Below are 18,925 nucleotides of genomic sequence, written 5' to 3'. Positions count from 1 at the left end.
TGTTCATAGGGAAAGTCGCCATTTCAGTGAAATGAGACGTGCCCACGTGGCACTATCACATGCATTACTCTGACAGGAAATACATTTCATTTTACAGCTACTTGCTTTTGTCCCTTGTTACATAACGTCTGCTGCAGTAGAATTCAGCTGACCACTGTTAAAAAGAACTTTTACTCTACTGGTAACCTACATCTTTCGCTCTAACAAACAGAACAATGTGTTGCAAGGAAATAAAAACATGTTAATAAGCTGAAATAGATATGAAATTCAAATTAGGACTCTTTTGTCCACTTAACACATGACATCACCGGATTTAGAGACCTATCAGGGAGGAGAGTTTGCCTTTGTAGCAACAAATGAAGTGTGAACATTAGCATAGGCAACATGATCATGCACAAACTGCCTACTTAAACAGGACAATAATTATTAAATGCTCGTCCTATCACCAGCACACAGTTGATGGTGAAATAACTAGAGCCCATTTCGTATTACTACATTCAAACCAAGTCAAGAGCACAGTTATGTTTCAACTTTTAAGACCTCTCCAGCTCCCTTTTGCAGGACTGTTTACACAGCTTGCCAGTATTTTGCAAGGCAATTGAGCTTCTTTTTTTATTTGGCACATTCATTTCAAAAGGTGGCAGTTCTTGAGTTGCAGTGGAAAATACCATGGCTGATGGTCACATAATACATGTAACGATATAGTATAACATTACAAAAATATGTTTGAAATTGCCGGCACAAGAACTTGAGTGCACAGGTGCATTATGAAGATGCTTCAGCAGCCTAGGTATGCATCGACTAGGTATGCATGCTGAATTAAAGGGAGTTGGGAAATAGCTGGGGGTTTCCAAATGACATAACTTACTAATAGGGTGAAACACGAATATTAAAGAAAAAGCTGACATTCAATAGGGAACTGAATGTCTTCCCTAAATCTAAATGGAGGGAAATATATTTAGCAATGCAGATATGGTGAGATGCACCAAGGAAACAATTTTTTAGATAAATTAAGGTAACAAATTTACCAGGAGACTAATGAGGAAATATGCTTGATTAGATGACTGTATCGCACAGTGCCAAGTTAGCTTACTGATCCACACATTAACTTAGAAACTGGTACATCTGCACAGCAATGAAGCCTCAAGTGTAGTAGTCCTTCAAAGAAGTGGTTACTGGTAATATTTGGCAAGGTTGGATTAGCACCAGACGTTTATGACAGACTTGCCAAGTAATATTTCGAAAGGAAAAATTGTCATCTACCTGACTGTGGCACGGTAGAGTTGTCAATTAATTTGCCATTGTCCTGCGATCTGCTATTCTCCTGGTTAGCTCAGATTGTAGAGTGGCTGCCCTGGAAAGGTGTTCGTCGCGAGTTCAACACCTGGGCCTGGACGAGTTTTTCGTCAACTGCGAAGCTTTCTTCCCGAGAATTTCGTGCTGCAGTCGGGTGAATCACAATTTCCCCCTTTCATGAATCTTCCTCCACCTTGCAGGCTACCGTAGACACACACACCTAGACACCCATTTCAACGCTTAGCAGGCGCTGTGTCATATCATTAAAGCTAGTGTTACCATCACAGTGCTTTCAGAAGGATTTGGTACTAAAGCCTGTGATCTTAACTCATCATTCCATTTAGCCATCTGAATCTGCTACGCCACTTGGAATAGCAGTTGCTCAACATTCTGCAGAAAAAGCTTTTGCACTTTGAAAATTCCTGTAGAATACGTAGACTACAGTACATCATGCTTGCACTTCAGTTCCTGTTATCGCTTCACAATGCGTTGGAGCTTGCCACTTCATCGAAATCTTCACTTTATTAAAAGGGCTAGGTTGGTAGAGGGCGTTGATGTCTGCTAAGGTGCAAGGAGATAGCACACTGAACTGCTTTCAGAAGGCGTATTATTATCTAACTCTCTTACTGCCATGAAGTGTGCACTTACAAAGTTTGTCCAGCTCTACAGTGCAGGAAGGACAAAGGACACAAAAACGTAATACTTGTGCCACACTTTTGTGTCCTTCCTGTGCTGCGGCCCTAGTATGTCTAACCAACTAGACCAGTGGCTAATGCTTGCCTAGCTCAATAACATATATGTACCACTGCAAACAAATGCACTTAAAGGTGAACTGCCACAAAATTTAGTACAGTGCAAAACGCCTAGTTTCAGGTACTGCAGATATATAACAGCCTCAGTTCAAATTTTACGTTTGCGATTGGATATGTCACCAAAAACTTGCAAAATGTCAACTTTTTACTCCAAAAGTGAAAAAATAACACTGCCATCGCCGCTTGCCCAAAATGATGCAAAACCAAGAACGTTGAGAAATGCCATAGGTCCTCAGCATGACTTCAGAGGTAAGGCACCACCTGCAGCATGCTGAAATTCTCGGAGACCATCATCTGATATTTGCATCACATCCACTAACCATCAGGTGCAGGTGTCAAGAGCTCATGTGCCATTTAAAGGCTGTTAAGAAAATTAGACAACTACCAGGCCCACACCTTTGCCAACATCGCCTCATTATAATATGTGTACAGTACTTACTCATTTACAACCAATTTAGCAAAAGCATAATTTTGTTGTAGTTAGCTTTAAGTGAAGCAGCAACGGGGTCGAATTGACCTTTGCTGCATGACATGCTAGCATTTGCGGGCAATAAAGCAGCAGTGATGTCACAAACAAACAAGCATCCCATTAAAACATCTTTCTGGGCGAGTTGGTGCATACCTCACATAAAAATTGTTACAGCGCAAACACATGCAACCACAAAGTATCAAGGACGGGACGCAGCGCTTGTGTCCCGTCCTTGATACTTTGTGGTTGCACGTGTTTGCGCTGAAACAATTTTTATGTCAAGTAAGCATCCCATTGACACCGCAAAAGTCATCAGGTTGGTTCAAGCACATCAGGGCACAAATATAAAAACTGACAATCGGGACAACACAGAGAATGGTGTTTAGCTAAAGTATCCTCTCTCATCCGTGTTCACTGAATGTGGACATATCGCCTTTTTGTTTGAGAGCGTCAACAAGCCTAAAGACGCATATCCTTGCGGGTCATTCAGCAGGGGCCATATTGTCAATCAATTTTACGGACACTTTGGGCTTTGCATGAGGTAACACCCAGTGCAGCATCTCACTTGAGCGATGAACATCGGGTCAATGCATTTGAGAAACTAAAAATTGTGAGGTGAATGTCCCGAAAACTGCACCAGTGGGTTACGAAGGACGTCGTAGCACAGGGAGCTCCGGACTCATTTTGACCACCAGGGGTCCTTTAAGATGCACCTTAAGCATAATACATCAGTGTTTTTTCATTTTTTTTCCTTTTAAGTGCACCCGAGTATTGGGCCCGCAACCTTGTGCTCGGCAGTGCAACGCTACAGCCACTGTGCCACCGCCAAGGGGTGATACACTCAAGAATTTCACGACGTGAAAATAACGCTCAGTCCAGGTCTGAAAAACTCTCATCATATCCACTCCTGCATGCTATCAGCCAATTGATGCACAATGACTATGATGTCCTCGAAAGCAATTGCTTGAAAACACAGCCCCAGTGGTCCCAATGCAGCAAGACCTCAGTGACACATTTTCGCTTCGTATGATCGTTCTGGAGAATACTTGAAATAGTCCATTAGGAAACATCAAATTCCATTCATAAGGTTTGTTTTGCAAGTTTCTTGCCTTCTTGTAATGTTATCATTACTTTTTTTAAAGTGTAATAGTGAGGCTTTACCATGCACTTGGCATCCAGCAACGCAAATTTTTCCGGCTCCATTTGTTCACAGTGTTTAGCAGTATTGACACAGTATAAGCAGGAACACTTCACAGCAGAATGAGAGTTTCATGAAAACAGTAGTGTCACAATGACTCGACACCATGGTGGAAGGTGCAGTACAGTTCACTGCTAAAGGGAAGAGCTAATTATACCCCATTTCATACCTAGCCGGCAATGCTGCAGAAGCCACACAACCAGTGTAATCATACACGTCTCACTCGACATGCTTCACAGTGCTGTTCTTGATCTGCGACACTTTCTACGGGATAATTACATAGTGTATTAAACTACAACTTGTGGACATCAGGCTATGTCAAATCACACATTATTTGTGCACATTTTCGCTTCTGGGACGCAATGTACTACACTTTGGTCGCGGGTGAAAGCGGTGCACTATGGCCACTGGTTCCAGTAAAACATGCCACTCCCCTCGTTAAGTGGTACATAGGTTCAGACCATCGACGCTTTCCATTACATGGAAGGCGTCGAATCGTATTTTGTGACACAAAAGTATGAGACAATGTTACATCGAATTACATGGTGCATACCTATGTCCTCTTTTCATAAGTGGCCATGATTTCTTGGTCACGGACGCTAGCAGTTGGAGACGCCTCTCTACTAGCCTCCGTGGTGTTACCTGCCGTGTACTAAACAGAGTGTAGAACTGAACGGAATACTACAAAGAGGTGGTGGACAACTTGCAGATGCCCCTGTCCCACATTGGTTTTCATTTCATTTTTACAAGCACTTCAATACCAGGAATAATATATTTGACACGTTTCTTCAACCTTTCCGGGTACTGGTCAAGTCAACCAATCCTGCGCTTAAAGGGACACTAAAGCGAAACAATAAATCAGTTTAGACTAATGAAGCATTGTTTGAGAACCCTGCAGGCAGTCATTTAAAAAAATATACTTTTATTATTAGATGAGAAAATGAAGGTCCAAGTATCAGTATTTTAATTTCGCACCGAAACCCCTGCGCCGGTACGTCAGCGTGACGTCAGGGATTCCAAAGTATGTTTTCGCATTTGGGCCGCGTTGCCTGAATAAAGGTTCCCCAAACTTGCCACGTTTAATATTTGGTTCCTTTAGAACACAATGTAGTCAATCTGTACTGCTATATATAATTAGTAGGACCTAGAAGATGCGATCAAAATCCAAGACGTCACAGCCCCCAGGTGCGGGGACTTCAGTAGTCGTTGCCACTCGTATTTTGTTCTTGCGCTTTTTCTGGCTCACCAAACGTCTTATCGTTGTAAGAGTGGTGTTTTTGGTGTTGTAGAACGGTAATTTACTGATGCAGGAGAAATCGTTTTTCCCTTTAGTGTCCCTTTAATGACTACAGGTATGGCACTCCATTCATCTCCAACGAAAACCAACGTACATCTCTGCCGCAATACAGTCAAAAGATAACACACAAGGGCATCTAGTACAAAGGCACAGTTGTGCCAGGTTAACGATACACTTGCATGGCAACAACTCTCGGTCGTAGTGCCTACGTATGGTGACAATTTACTTTTGTACGTTCAAGCAGTGAAGACAAGAGAAAAAGGAAAGCTTGGGCATAGCACTGAATATAAATGCAATCCTTTGCTAAAACAATGTTGCAAGTCAGTGAAAAACAATTTAAGTCAGTTTCACAAGGAAAGTAATGCAAAACTATGGTATCTTAAAATGTGCACTACCAGGTTTGATAAGACGTTAACGTATTACCCTGTTCACTGCAGTTAATTGGTAGACTTTCTTGAATCACAAGACCCTAAACTCAGCACTAACCAGTGCATCCACCTGTAACAAATGTTTCAGTTCTTGTTATAACAATATATACAAAAGCTCAATGCCTGGAATCAATTATGCTTTGCAGTCGTAATGACTGGCTCCATGTGACAAGTCATGCTAAAGGGTCAAAATGTTTTTCTTTTTTGCAAAGGTTGTGCCATATCTACAGAAAATCATGTCAATTTAGTGGCCTTAAGACCACTCAGTCATATTTGTGGCTGAAGGGAATAAACAAAAATATTTTTAGGGAACGTTAGGGAATGGAGAAGGCCACAAGCAATATTTTAATCATACAACTCCCGAAAACGACAAGCAAATAAGTGCCCAATTTCAGTATATTTGCAGTTGGACGTAGCATATTTCAGGATTACCTAGCTAGAAAACTTGCCTTTCATGACTGGCAAATTTACTCTACGCTCGTGGACAACTTCTTATAGCCATGAAAGCAAAACTACAGGAACAGTGCTTCAGCGCGTTTTGTTATGCAAGAAGTTTGGCAGTTTGGCTACATTTTCTGCCATACTAAATGGGCATAGCTTTCTACTTGCAACAGTTTTGAACTTGCCATCACTCAGTAGTGTACTTTAAGCGCAAGCTGGAATCTGCTAGTGCAAAACAAAGAACTGGATATTGTTGGGAGAGGCATTCATCCTCCCAGTGGACATAAAAATGGGCTGATGATGATGATAGTGTTTTATGTCTTATTTTAGTACAAGTTCTGAAATAACATGTTTATGTTTTTTTATTACCCAGCTTAAACGAACTCAAATTAAACTGCTGGTCACACTTCTACACACACACACAAAAATTTTAGAACAACTTGCTTGTTTTTATTTCTGGCCACGAAGGGTACATTGATACAACATAAACTGTCAAATGTTTTTTGAGTTCTAACTTTAAAAAAATTAAATTATGAGGTTTTATGTGCCAAAACCACTTTCTGATTATGAGGCACGCCGTAGTGGGGGACTCCGGAAATTTCGACCACCTGGGGTTCTTTAACGTGCGCCTAAAGCTAAGTACACGGGTGTTTTCACATTTGGCCCCCATCGAAATGTGGCCGCCGTGGCCGGGATTCGATCCCGCATCCTCGTGCTCTGCAGCCCAACACCAGAGTTCTAACTTGATCAGTACATTAATTATTTACTAGTAATTGGTTTGCTAAACTGTTCACAATTGGAAACCCTCTTAAACGTATGAAACATGCAACTATGAGCTACCTAATGTTTCCTATACTCAAAAGAGGCCCTGAACCACTTTGTATCGAAGTTGACAAATACATTGGAACTTAAAATACTTTTTCAGAAATACCTTGCTGCAAAAAATACTTCAATGTGCTCAGTGGATGCAGAGTTATTGGCAATGAAAGGTCACCTATGATCCTCTTTGTGTGGCTTCCCCTCCTTTTTCTTTTCCTTGCACTACGAAGGTTACAGCAGAGCAGTGTGTGCCCACAATGCCCTACCTTCTGAATGACACCGTGGCGGGTAGTTCAAGTTTGACTTTGAATGTTCACGTAGATGGCACTATTTCCAATTTCGGCACCTATGACATGCCAAATGCGGTTGTCGTCGGCTAGACACGGTGTACTTTGTCAGCAGACTCGTCGTTGCACCCTGCAACGGTCACGGCATCGCTCACAGGCTTCTGTCTGGCTGTGCTACGTGGTGTGGACCAGCTCTGTCCTGCAGCAGCTTGACCACCAACGGATAGTAGCCACGTCCAACTTGCACATTTTTGAAGCGCTATCAGCAGCTCAATGCAAAGCAAGTCTGCCAAGGCATCCAACTAGGAATGGCCAGAAGTGAGAGCGCACTGGAAAGCGTGCGTGTGCCCCGCCCTTAAGTTTCGCACGGTTCGAGTAGTTGAGTGTTCAAAACAAGTCGAAATTAGAGAGACCAGATGGCTATGACACCGACAAGCAGGGTGGCCAAAGTTTAGTTCCTGCGTGGGTGTCCATGGCCGAGCGTGAGCAGACGAGAGGCCGAGCGTGAGCAGATGAGATTTGGTTTCTTCCAGAAGAACATAATTATTATCAAATTTCAAATGGAGATTTTGCCTTACTTCAGCCTGTTTATTAAGCTGTCTCAGCAAATATACATTTCGGGCAAATATACACAGTAACAGTAGAAAGAATTGCACTGATCCAAATGCCCTTCTCGATTGATAACAGCTATTCGCCAATAGCAGCCACGTGTGGGAATCTGCTATATGACGAGATAAAGCATCCAGAAAAGCAGGCTTTTGTTGAAAAGTGTGTGTTTGAGAAAAAGTTGACTTTTTGCTCTGCTCATGACTGCGAAATTCTGCTGAGATGTTCACAGCAGCATATGCTATCTGCAGACTTGTTTATTTTCACCAAGCCTGAGGGATGGTTCAGGACCCCTGTAAATTCGAATTTTGAGCTACCAAACAGTGTAACACATACGATACATTGGAGATTACATGGCGAACTCAATTGAAACTGTGGGACTATATTTAGAAGTGCTGTCATGCATGCACACATTGCCCCCGTAGATTTTTCTTCGTCGTCTCAGAAAGCTGTCTGCGAGTGGAGTGGATTCAGAATGCCATTTTAGAAGGAGCCCTTCCAAGAAAAAAACAAAAAAACAACGAAAATACGATGCTTATTTGCAGAGTATATTTTTCATAATATACAGGGTGTTTCATGCAACTTGAACAAAGGATTTTTAAGAAGTGGTTAACCGCAGCTTAATGAAACCAACAACATATGGTTTGTCGCCATGTGGCACGCTTTAGAGTGTTCTTTATAGCCCACTTAATTAGTTAATTAACTAAGATCAATTATGCAAAATTTTTAATATTCACTTTAGTGCCATGTGCGTTTCGTTGCGTTGTAGAGGGGGTTCAGAAACGATACATTTTTAGGGGCATTTAAGGAAAGCGTGTGAAATATGAAACAAAACCATGTGACTGTGCTCACGTGCTATCATATTGCAGCGCTCTCAATCGTGCGTCAAGCCCATTGCTTATCAAGGGTGAGGGTGCTTCCTTTGCGTATGCCCCCGCCCAAGATGCTGATGCACCGCGAAACCGACGCCTAGAGTCGTGGCCACTCACTTTGCCATGGTCTGCACGTATGGTTCTTTCACATGCAGCGTTGTTCAGACCGCTGCAATGCGATTGCGCATGGCGCAGCCATATGGTTTTATTTCATATTTTGCGGGCTTTCTTTAAACGCTGCAAAATGTCACCACACGAAATGTACACCCGTGAGCACAAGTATACGGACCACAGGATCACCGGAAAAAGAGAATTTCTTACTAATTAACGGGCACATACAGAAACTGATGAGTGCACTAGAAAATCTGCAATGCCAAGTTTGAACTGCAGTCTTTAATTTCAAGTTGCACTCACAGGTAAAGGAGAAAATAGGTTTTATCACACAATCCCTGGTCCGTATACTTTCGCCCACAGGTGTACGTCGCCACAAAATCAGTCATTTCTGAATCCCCTCTACAACATAATTAAACACACTTCACCCTAAAGTGAATATTAAACATTTTGCATGATTGATCTTAGTTAACTAATTAAGTGGGATATGAAAGATACTCTAAGCAGCGCCACATGACAGCAAGCCACGTGCTGTTGGTTTCATTCAGCTGCGGATAACCACCTTTGTTAAATCCTCGGTTCAAGCTACATGAAACACCCTGTAGACATCACAATGAAACGCCTGCTTATACAACTCTTAAGGCATATTCAACTTTGCAAAACATTGAACTCTGTTTTTTTTTAATAAATATTCCATGAGCATTTTGTCGTCGACATACTGTTTTCTCGGATGTGATTTGTGGGACTCGGTACGTAATCTTTGCAAGGCTTAAACGTGTGTGTCTAATATAATATTTGACCCCTTACTTCTAACTGTAGTTCATCTCTAGCTAGATTTTTCTAGTGGGTAGAGAAGAATATTCAGTAGATTTCACTGGAATTTCAAATTATTAGCACAATCTTTGCAAAAAAGAAAAAGATCAGCACTGCTCTTCAAACTCTTTTGCTGTGACAAAGTACCGATAGAAAGAAACACAAAAGTAATGCTGCATATATGACAGCTAACAATACTCCTATTGACACTGGTCTTTCAATAGGGTTTTTTTAACACGATTATTGTTTCTCAAATGCACAACGCTTTCTTTCTTGAATGCACGCTAATTAATCACATTGCACACAAACAACTACACAAACCTCTAACGTGGGAAGCATGAGTAACCCAATAATCTTGCTCCCAAACCATTCCATGTATAAAACACCCAGGCGTCTCCAATAGTCTTGACACTATCAAAAACATTTCACACCTACGGACCACGTATGCTCGACCAAATATAGTTAATTCTATAGCAAAAATTCTGGTTGTCTGCTAAGTTAAACACTTTCATATTACCCCTTTTTTCTTTTTTTGCATCTTCTTGCAGTAAACTTTCTCAATAATCCAAAACAGCCTAATTTCTTGGCAAAATGAGTGGCTTCCAAAACTGCAAGTTAAAGGAGTACTGACTTTTTTTTTTTTGCATTAACTCAAGGCACGTACTCTCTAAAGCTCTAGAAAAAATTAGTGTGCGCACCTTAAATAATTGACCGTAATATGTACTTGCCTCTATGAACCAGCTTCTGTACCTGCTAGGTGGATGCGTCATGAAGTCGTTATACACTGGGTTGCTGCAATCTATGTGGCACCACACGCGAGTGTAGCTACAAGTAGTGTGTACAGCACTCCTGTTTACCTTAACGAGCAACGCCATCACACTTAGTCTTACCATTACATGATGTGAGAAAATTTTGGTCTGTGTCATGATGTTGTGAAAACAATGTCTACGGCGTCAAGCTCAGTGATTTACGACCAACTTGAGTATCAAATTACCTTACGTTACCCAACTTTCGCACAGTCAAACCTAAATTTTATAAAGAACTAAGATGTAACGAATGGATACAACAGTCAATTTAGAATCTTTCTTTACAAACATCAACGTGTAACAAATATATGCTTATAATGAATATTAGATATAACAAAGGTATTTTCATGTATGCTATGACTTCTTTACAACAATGTTCAACTGTACTTGTCAAGTGTCATCATTTTATGTGCACTTGCATGCGGTGGAAATTTTAGAACTTCTAAAGTGCATGTCAGTGCTCCTTTAATATGTAAGTCATAAATCAACTGCAATAATTTCTTGCAGCAGATTGTAATTACAATGAACAGAATGCGTGAACCCAAGCTAGACTGAAACTTGGACCTTGCATGTTCCTGCCCTCTCTGTCAGACTCAGCAGTTTCAAAGTCAGGTGACCAGATCAAGCTGTCCATTTCCTCGATTCAGTAGGAAAGCTATTTTTTCACGACTCTGTTGTCACTCCCCTGTTCTTGCTGCAATTGCAAAGGATTGGGTTATTGACTGAGAGGAACCACTGTCTAAATCCTTAGTTTTTTTTTACTACTCATAGTATCCCTTGACAATTACAAGTTTCTTTTTCATGATGTAGACATTTTTTTAAAAATGCGCTATGCAACCCACAAAACAGTCATTCACAAAGCTCTTGCGTAGAATTCTGTCAAAAAACAAATAAACAACACGCAAGCTTCCAAACAAACAATGCACAAGCTTCAAAACCTTCCAGCATATATATAGCAGCTGGATCAACTTTCTCAGTAACCTAACAGCATGATCTAGAGTTTATAGATACGCTTTTCTTATGAAAAGACAAGCACTGAGAACCATCGCAACACTGCTGTCCAGAGTGTTCTTCATAAAGTGCTCTGTCATCTGGTGCTTGTGGTAGATGAAAGCAATAATACTGAGAAAACTGCAAACATTCTGTTTCTTTCTTTTGGCTACACTTTAGGATTACCGACGCAGAATGCAATCCAGCAACCAACATTGCAGCGAGTACATCGAAACACATCCACCACATTCAAACGCGTTTGAAGGGAAACAGCTGCGGTTGTCATTACTCAGCAAAAGCTATTCGTCCAGGGACATTATACCTGCACCACAGGGGCAAGGTTAACGCCATTTTCTAAAACCCAAGTTAATGCCATTGCACCTGAAGTTGTTGTTACAAGTTCATTTTCAATCGCACTAAACCTTGCAACGATGGCGTACAGTTGTATATGCCAACGTTGGGATGGAGAAAATATGCATTCAACCGTTGGATGAGCCACTGCAAGAGACATTAGGCTTTCATGGCATTAAGTACGTGTACTGCACAAATGACATTAAACAAGGCATTGAGCAGTTAATGCAATTCCTTCTCGCCTATGTGGCACAGGTATTAAGAGTTCTAGCTTGTCCCTTCATGGAATACCGGGTTACCAGAGACGTGGACAGCAGCAACGACGCTGGTAGCGGCATCTTGCGACACACTGTCCAACGATGCATTCGCAATGTTTTTGTCTTAAACGAGTGCTCTTGCTGAAGGAAAATAAAAGAAAGAATGTGTGTTAACGATTACGCTGCAGGCAACGCTTTGCATCAGTGGCTGGGTAAAATACAGGTGGTCACTAGAATAATAGCTCCGAGTTTCGTCTTGCTAAGGTTTGTAGCCCAATCCGTCGAGCTATAAGTAGATCAAGCTGCGGGTTATAGGTGTTAGCTCATAGAATATAAGTCTGCTAGGACAATACTGCAATTTAAACATGAGAAGAGCCTCCACGCTTTCGTTTACACAAACATCTATGCCGTAGGACATGAAGCTTGACAAAAAAAATACTGCAGAAAGTATCTACGACGATTGTCCATTTAAGTGAAGAGCTGAACACTTCTAGAGAGCTGTTCACTTTATTAAAGAAATTGTGTGCTTGAAGGCGTACAACTGTTGCAGTGAGGATGTTTGGGCAGCATTTGTTGTTTCATGCATAATTTCGCTAATAACAGAGTCGTTAACCAGCACATTTGTAGTGATATAGGTAGACCACACATGTGTCTCAATGAGGTATAGCGCATTACCAAGCTGCACTACCGCAACTCAGTAACACGAGAGTACATGCCCCTTGCACCGACGCCTTTGTACTGGCAGTGAAAGTCCAACCACCAACAGCCTCTGGCCACCACGAAAACAGACAAAAAGGTTACGTAAACCCATTTGCTTTAAAAAAAAATAGATGGGGCCACCAACAAATCTGCTCATGTCTACATCTCCGATACCCTGGTACTCCGCAAATGGCAATAAGTTTACGGACATGCAGAACTGTCCCGTTTGCTTGATCAAGCCTGCAAGTCGGCTGACACCAGCAGCAACAACAAAACCCAGCACGCAAACACACGCTCGGCATTCCAAGGGAAAGAAAACACTTGTTCACCGCACAGCCATTAATGAAGAAGAGGCAGCATTGAGGACGCACGACCAGCGCGGCCCCCAAAGCTGCATACTATCAAGGACAAAGCTGAAGCAGTGGGTAGGGCACAATGACATTTGCGGCACGCAGACGTTCTTGTGACTAGGAGGTGGTGGTGCCGCACCCAAGGTTTTCCTCTCTCTCTCTCTCTCTCCACGGAGCAGTCATAACTAGAGAGAAAGATCGAAGGAAGGAAGGGACGAACGCAACCATTGGCAAGTGTTGCAAAATTCTGTTTGCGTGCAGAAAAAAAGACCAAGTTGCTAAGTCCTGCGTAATGCACGCAATCTCAAACACGGATAACTAAAGCACATGTCTGCCAACCTGTGAACATTAATATTAATGAAAGATCACGTGGATACGACAGCACAGATGAAGGGAGGGGATAGCACGTATTTAAAAATAATCTTGCTCTGAGCAGTTACCTTCTGTGGAATACGTATGCAAATTATTATCGATGATTTAGCTCCAGACACAGAACATCAGCTGCAGCTAACTAGGAACAACAGACTTGACCAGCAACACAATGCATTTTAGGTCTTAGTGATTGGGCTGCAGCGACTTTACTGTTGCTGATTTCGCTTGCCTCGGGAATTTCTCTGTATAAGCTTGCTCGAAGCAGGTACCCTTGTAGCGTCCTTTCACCATCAGAAGACATTTAACAGAAGGTTCGGAGATTGACAAGAGAACAAACCAAATACAAACTTGGCACAACATTTGGAAAATCGCAAAAAAGGCCCAAATTTGTTAATTTAAAGGTAAATTCAGGAGAGTTGGCACGTATGAAAGCATGTGCTTCATATGACATGCTTTCATATACGTATTCAAGTGCCACACAGCTTAATGAAGTTGTGGGTTTGAGAATAGCTTGTGTGGCCTCGGTTGAATGCAGTCAAAGGTGAAAACGACAAACAAGAAAACAATTGTGCAGATCATTTTATGTGTTGTTAGGTATCTGGCCTCATTTGGGGTTGCAACGGAGAAATATGTCCCAGTAAGTTGAGCATGATGCAAGCATGTATATGATGACAGAATGAAGCATGTCGATAGCAGCATGATGATGGACATGACGACGATGGCATAAAGATGACGATTGCATGATAATGACTGTGCGATGACAACGACTTGATAACAGCAAGACAATGACGACGTGACAACAGTGGCATGACGATGACCGCATGATGACCATGTGATGATGGCGATGAAATGACAAAGATGGCAATTTTCTCTTCCCCCGTACCAGCGCAAAGCGCTTGATGCTGGAACCTTGTTCACAGTGAACACAACACTAGTTCTGTGCATTAGAAACAAGGCTACTGTGCGGCTACCGAAATACTGTGTTCTAATCTGGTTCGTGATCACACTTTTGATCTTTTCCTCATCAACCATGTGTGCATCCATGTCCTCCGAACGGGTCATGCAATGCCCATTGGGAAAAGGAAGCCCATGTACCTTGGTGGAGGCCTTGCGACCCTTGGCCAGCTCTAGCGCATGGCGCCGCTCGAACTCCTTGGATATGGCCAGGCGCTTTACCTCATAACTCATGACCACCTCCTCCAACTCCTGCCGGTGCAACCGGTTCAGGATGGCCTGGAAGCACTCCAGCTCCGGCAGCCGGAAAAGGTTCCACTGCAGAGGTGATGAAAAGGGGGTTCCGCTTTTTCAGGAACTCCTCATGTCTCAAGGATGACAGCTGAGATTTAGTGTGGTGTGCACAAACCAGGAAAAGACATCAAAACAACCATGCAATGCCTTTAAAGAAAATTGCGGAATGCTCATGGTATACAATGGTATCATCTCAAAAATGATTTTTTTTCCGACTGGCTGTTTCATCATAATTATGCACTAAACTGTGCTGTCTGTTGCTGAGTGAATGGGGAGCTGGGGCCAGTCAAGCGGCTGGGCGTGCAGCTTTTTTCCCACCTTCATCACAATTTGCGCAATCTTTGTACATTTTTTGTGTGATATAAATAAATACCAAATACCAAAGTTTCCAACTGCCTTTGTGAGGCCTTTGTGAGGGCAGCGTCTATCATGATCATACCATCGTTTTATAATCAGGCATGCACTGTTTTGATTTCTGAAGGTGACTTTTTTCCACTGGAATGTCACTGTTAATTGATTTGTCACTCAGCATAGAACGAGCATGCTGTATTAGAAATTCTTGAATGTTGTTATTGATTCTATACCAAAAGAATCCTGTCTAATCTGATTGCGCACATGATGCAAACAGTGTTGCTGATTCTTCAATGTGTGCGAGCACCATTGATTAGTCTGGAACGTACAGCGATAACATGTGTTAATAGCAGAGACAACCCCCGGAAACCGGGTTCAACGACCGACAACTGTGCTTGGTGCTATCATAGCGCTTTCAGGGTTACTTGTTTTTCTAAGCACAAGTCTGCCCAATAAATAGTTAGGTTCGAGACACAGTTATGGCACTGCCTGGTTCGTTACCATCACTACAAGATGAGATCGCTCAAGTCCATTTCGGCATCTATTCCAGCAATCGCCAATTACCGCTATGTTGTGTCAGCCAACTACAACCCAAGTCTACAAATTTTTAAAATCTTATAGCCTCATATAATCCTTTGCTGCCTTCAACTGCATTTAACTTCTCTTCCAACCATTTCTTGTTACTAATAGACCGTCGAGTATCTGTTCTACACACCATGCGAGCTGGTCAACTAAACTTTTTCCCTTTCAATTTCGCCTACAATCAGTGACTCACTGGCTATTTCCTGTATTAACATTACAGCTTTTGTTTTTGTTCCACCACTCATTGCAAGGTCCTCAGCTACTCCTCAAGTTTCTTTGTTACCCTCCAAGTTTTGGCTCCACAGCTAAGTACAGCAGTACCTCATTGATAAGCTTTACAAGGGACGGCACAAGAGAAACGTAACAGCCAGGAAAACCCAAGAGTGAGGAAGGTGCCAAATCACGACAGCAATGTCAGAACCAGCTTTGAATGACTGCCAGTACATCTATTAGACACCTCAGTGCTCATACTATGACCGGAGATTATGCATGCGCAATTAAGAGATACATACTATGTTCCGTGACAGTGACCCCTCTGCACTTTTAAAGGGACACTGATGCAAAACACTAAATCACTTAGACGGATAAAGCACTCCTTGAAAACTCTGCTGTCGCGAATTTCGAAATAATAGGTTGATTATTAGAAGAGAAAATGGAAGTCAAAATTTTAGTTTTTTTATTTCACGCTGAATGCCCAACGCCAGTACACCACTGTGATGTCAAGGATTTCAAAGTACTTTTTTTTTTTTAATTCAGGCCGCACTCCTTCAGGCCGCATTCAGCAGGAGTTCCAGAAACTTGCCATGTTCAATTTTGGGCTCCTTTAAAAACACTACCGCAGAATTCCAAGCAAGCACCCCCCCCCTCCTTCTCGAACTTCACTGCTAATTTTCAGTTTCTGCACCGTTCCGGGAAAACCCATTCCCCCCCCCCCCCCCCCCCCACCCCTTTGTCCTTTGCTCCGTGCCCTTATTAAACCACACCCAGGCAGCATTGGCATGCCACATCCTATTCACAAAAAGAAGTTTTCGTGGCTTTTCTTTTTACCATTTTCTTTTTTCTTTTTTAAAGGTGCGTCTCCGTTAGCAAAATGACAACTCGTCACGCGCTGTTCGGAGTCTGCGACTGCCATCTGACAGCAGTCTTGCTGGCAAAAGGCGAGATCTGCCCGTCACACAGTACAGAGGAATTCGCTGCAGCACAGCGACATGGGCGCTCGGCGACAGAGGAGCGATCGTGGCTATGCTCACCGCCGCCGATCGCTCGCCACCGATATTATCGCTAGACATCTTCTGGCTCACTTTGAATCTGTAGCAAACGGCGCTTCAGAACGAACCACCGATGCTCCCAAGTGGCGATGTTTTGTTACCATTGTCGCCGCTTTACCCTCTCCTTGCAATAGTTTCAAGCGAAGAAAAGAACATGCTGATATTTGTGGCACCGCCAGCTGCGATGTGAGAACGGCCAAGCCGCAGTTCACTGTCCACCGTCTGTAGCTAGGCACTGCAGCTGAGCTCGACTTGTTTTGAGAGTGATGAACAGCACTAACAAATCGTTGGCTTTATAAAGTTCATATTAAACAAAATTTGAAATCCGTGCCCGCTGGATCTTTTTCTTTCTGGCGAGACAATTTTGTCGTCGCCATCTAGAATTTTGGTGCCATTCCCGGATAGCACCCCTCACACATTTTGCCGGTAATTTCAACTTGCTTGAGGGGGGGGGGGGTGCTTGCTTGGAATTTTACGGTATGTCTTTACCACTAAAAGAATTAACTGGGCCCTACGAGACGCTGTCAAAATCCTTGATGTCACAGCGAGATGGTGCGGAAGCTTCAGGGAGGTGTTGCCACCCGTCTTTTGTTATTGCACTTTTTGTGGCTTATCAAGCATCTTATCGTGGCAAGAGTGGCATTTCTGATATTGCAGACGACCAGTTTATTGATACAGAAAAAATAATTTTTCTCATTAGTGTCCCTTTGTTGTGCTTCTATGCATAACACCACTGTACTGCGGCAAAGCAGGCTTCAGGTAACCGACAAACACCGCAATCACACCTAGACATGCTTATTGGGACTGATGATCGCGTGCTTCCAGCATTTAAGGATGGGGCTGCAGGTGGGACCATGGGTGAGGCTCGCCGTATACGTTCATCGCCTCGGTAACAACATAGAAGAGCAAATTTGCCTTTGCACCACTAAATTTTATGTGGACGCTGCATTCGAATACAGCGCATGACGCGGGAACATTGTAGAATGGCAATGTATTAGATGGAAATATAATACATAGCAGTCAATGGGCTTCAGGTTCAGAACCATGAAAATGTGATGTAGCAGCTGGGAAAACGCAACAGCAAGGAATGTTTGGGCTAAATGGTGCTTTTCTTTATTTGTTATCTGCACCTTGTGCCATCTACAACTTCTAGTGACCACAGTTCGCCGTAGAAATTACTACAGGGAACTACGACACTGCGGTTACACTCATTCAGCTAACACACTAATGGTGGATAGTACACAGATTGTTTAATGTTAGTGCTTGTGGCTTGAGACATTTCTTGCGTAATTTATTGTGCTTTACCTGTCTAAGCTGCTTTGCAAACGCACAAAGGCAGTAAGTCTCTGCGCAAGCATAATAACTGTTGATTGCTGCATTTATAACGCAATAGGCGATGCCTAAAGCATGATGACTGTGGCATGTTCCTGGCTTTGCAATTGCTTCCAGTTCTTGCAGCCCCTCGAGAGCCATTCCTCTTGCTCAAAGGGAGCCATCGCCGGTGTGCGGATTCAGGCAGCGTCTATAATTTTGCTGCATGTGATCAACTCGCAAAGTCACAAAGAAGTCGTCTGAAGCCAGAAGGATAAAGTTTAACTTCATGTACTGCAGATCATTCCTCCCATGCCAACTGAACCGACATTTATTGCTGCTTCAGTAGATGCTAGTGCCAGAGCTTCCTCTAGCAATTTTTGTAGGAATCTATGTGCTATTCTGAATACCCTCAGCAGGAACAAAAATGCCGCACATCTCAAGCATCCACAATGGTTGCTTTATAAAGTGAATAGCTTTCTTTGCCAGTTCCGGTCGTTTTCGTGGATGGTCAACAGTCAGGCTCAGCAAGGAAAATATTAATTCGCTTGCTCGCTTGCTCATTCTGGGCTATTCGCTTACATTGGCAACTATCATCAGTGCTTTCCGAAAAAAAAAATTTTTATGTGTCATCGTGTCATCTGTTGGACTTTAACCCTTTGACGGTTTTTGCCGTACATGTACGGCGGCAGTTTCCTGTCCCGCAAGGTCTTCGCCGCACGGGTACGGTTTCGACCCTCCGTTTGAAATTTCGCGCCATAATGACGATGCACGCTTACTGGGAGGTGCTGCCACCTCTTAGGTCCTACAAGAAGCGTTTGAAATTTGTGCTACCTTCTTGGGGAGATAAACAGAACTGACTTCAAGCTTCAGCCCGTTGCGCAGACTGCG

The 18,925-nt window shown here is 42.8% G+C and overlaps 1 protein-coding gene across 1 annotated transcript in view; it reads right to left on the bottom strand.

The window, feature by feature from the left end:
• Positions 1-239: 239 nt before the first annotated feature.
• The window catches only part of sav (scaffold protein salvador), a 37,009-nt gene continuing 18,323 nt past the window's right edge, over positions 240-18,925 (bottom strand). Inside the window, exons 10-11 of the mRNA XM_065436634.2 lie at positions 14,370-14,546; positions 240-13,087 (exon numbers count right to left, since the gene is read on the bottom strand). Coding sequence (XP_065292706.1) covers positions 13,082-13,087; positions 14,370-14,546 — 183 coding nt within the window. The 3' untranslated portion in view covers positions 240-13,081. The remainder of the gene's footprint in view (positions 13,088-14,369; positions 14,547-18,925) is intronic.

Source organism: Dermacentor albipictus, chromosome 7 (genome assembly GCF_038994185.2).
Source record: "Dermacentor albipictus isolate Rhodes 1998 colony chromosome 7, USDA_Dalb.pri_finalv2, whole genome shotgun sequence".
Lineage (NCBI taxonomy): Eukaryota > Metazoa > Arthropoda > Arachnida > Ixodida > Ixodidae > Dermacentor > Dermacentor albipictus.
The sequence above is the reverse complement of the archived record's forward strand: the minus strand, read 5'-3'. Positions and strand labels throughout refer to the sequence as shown.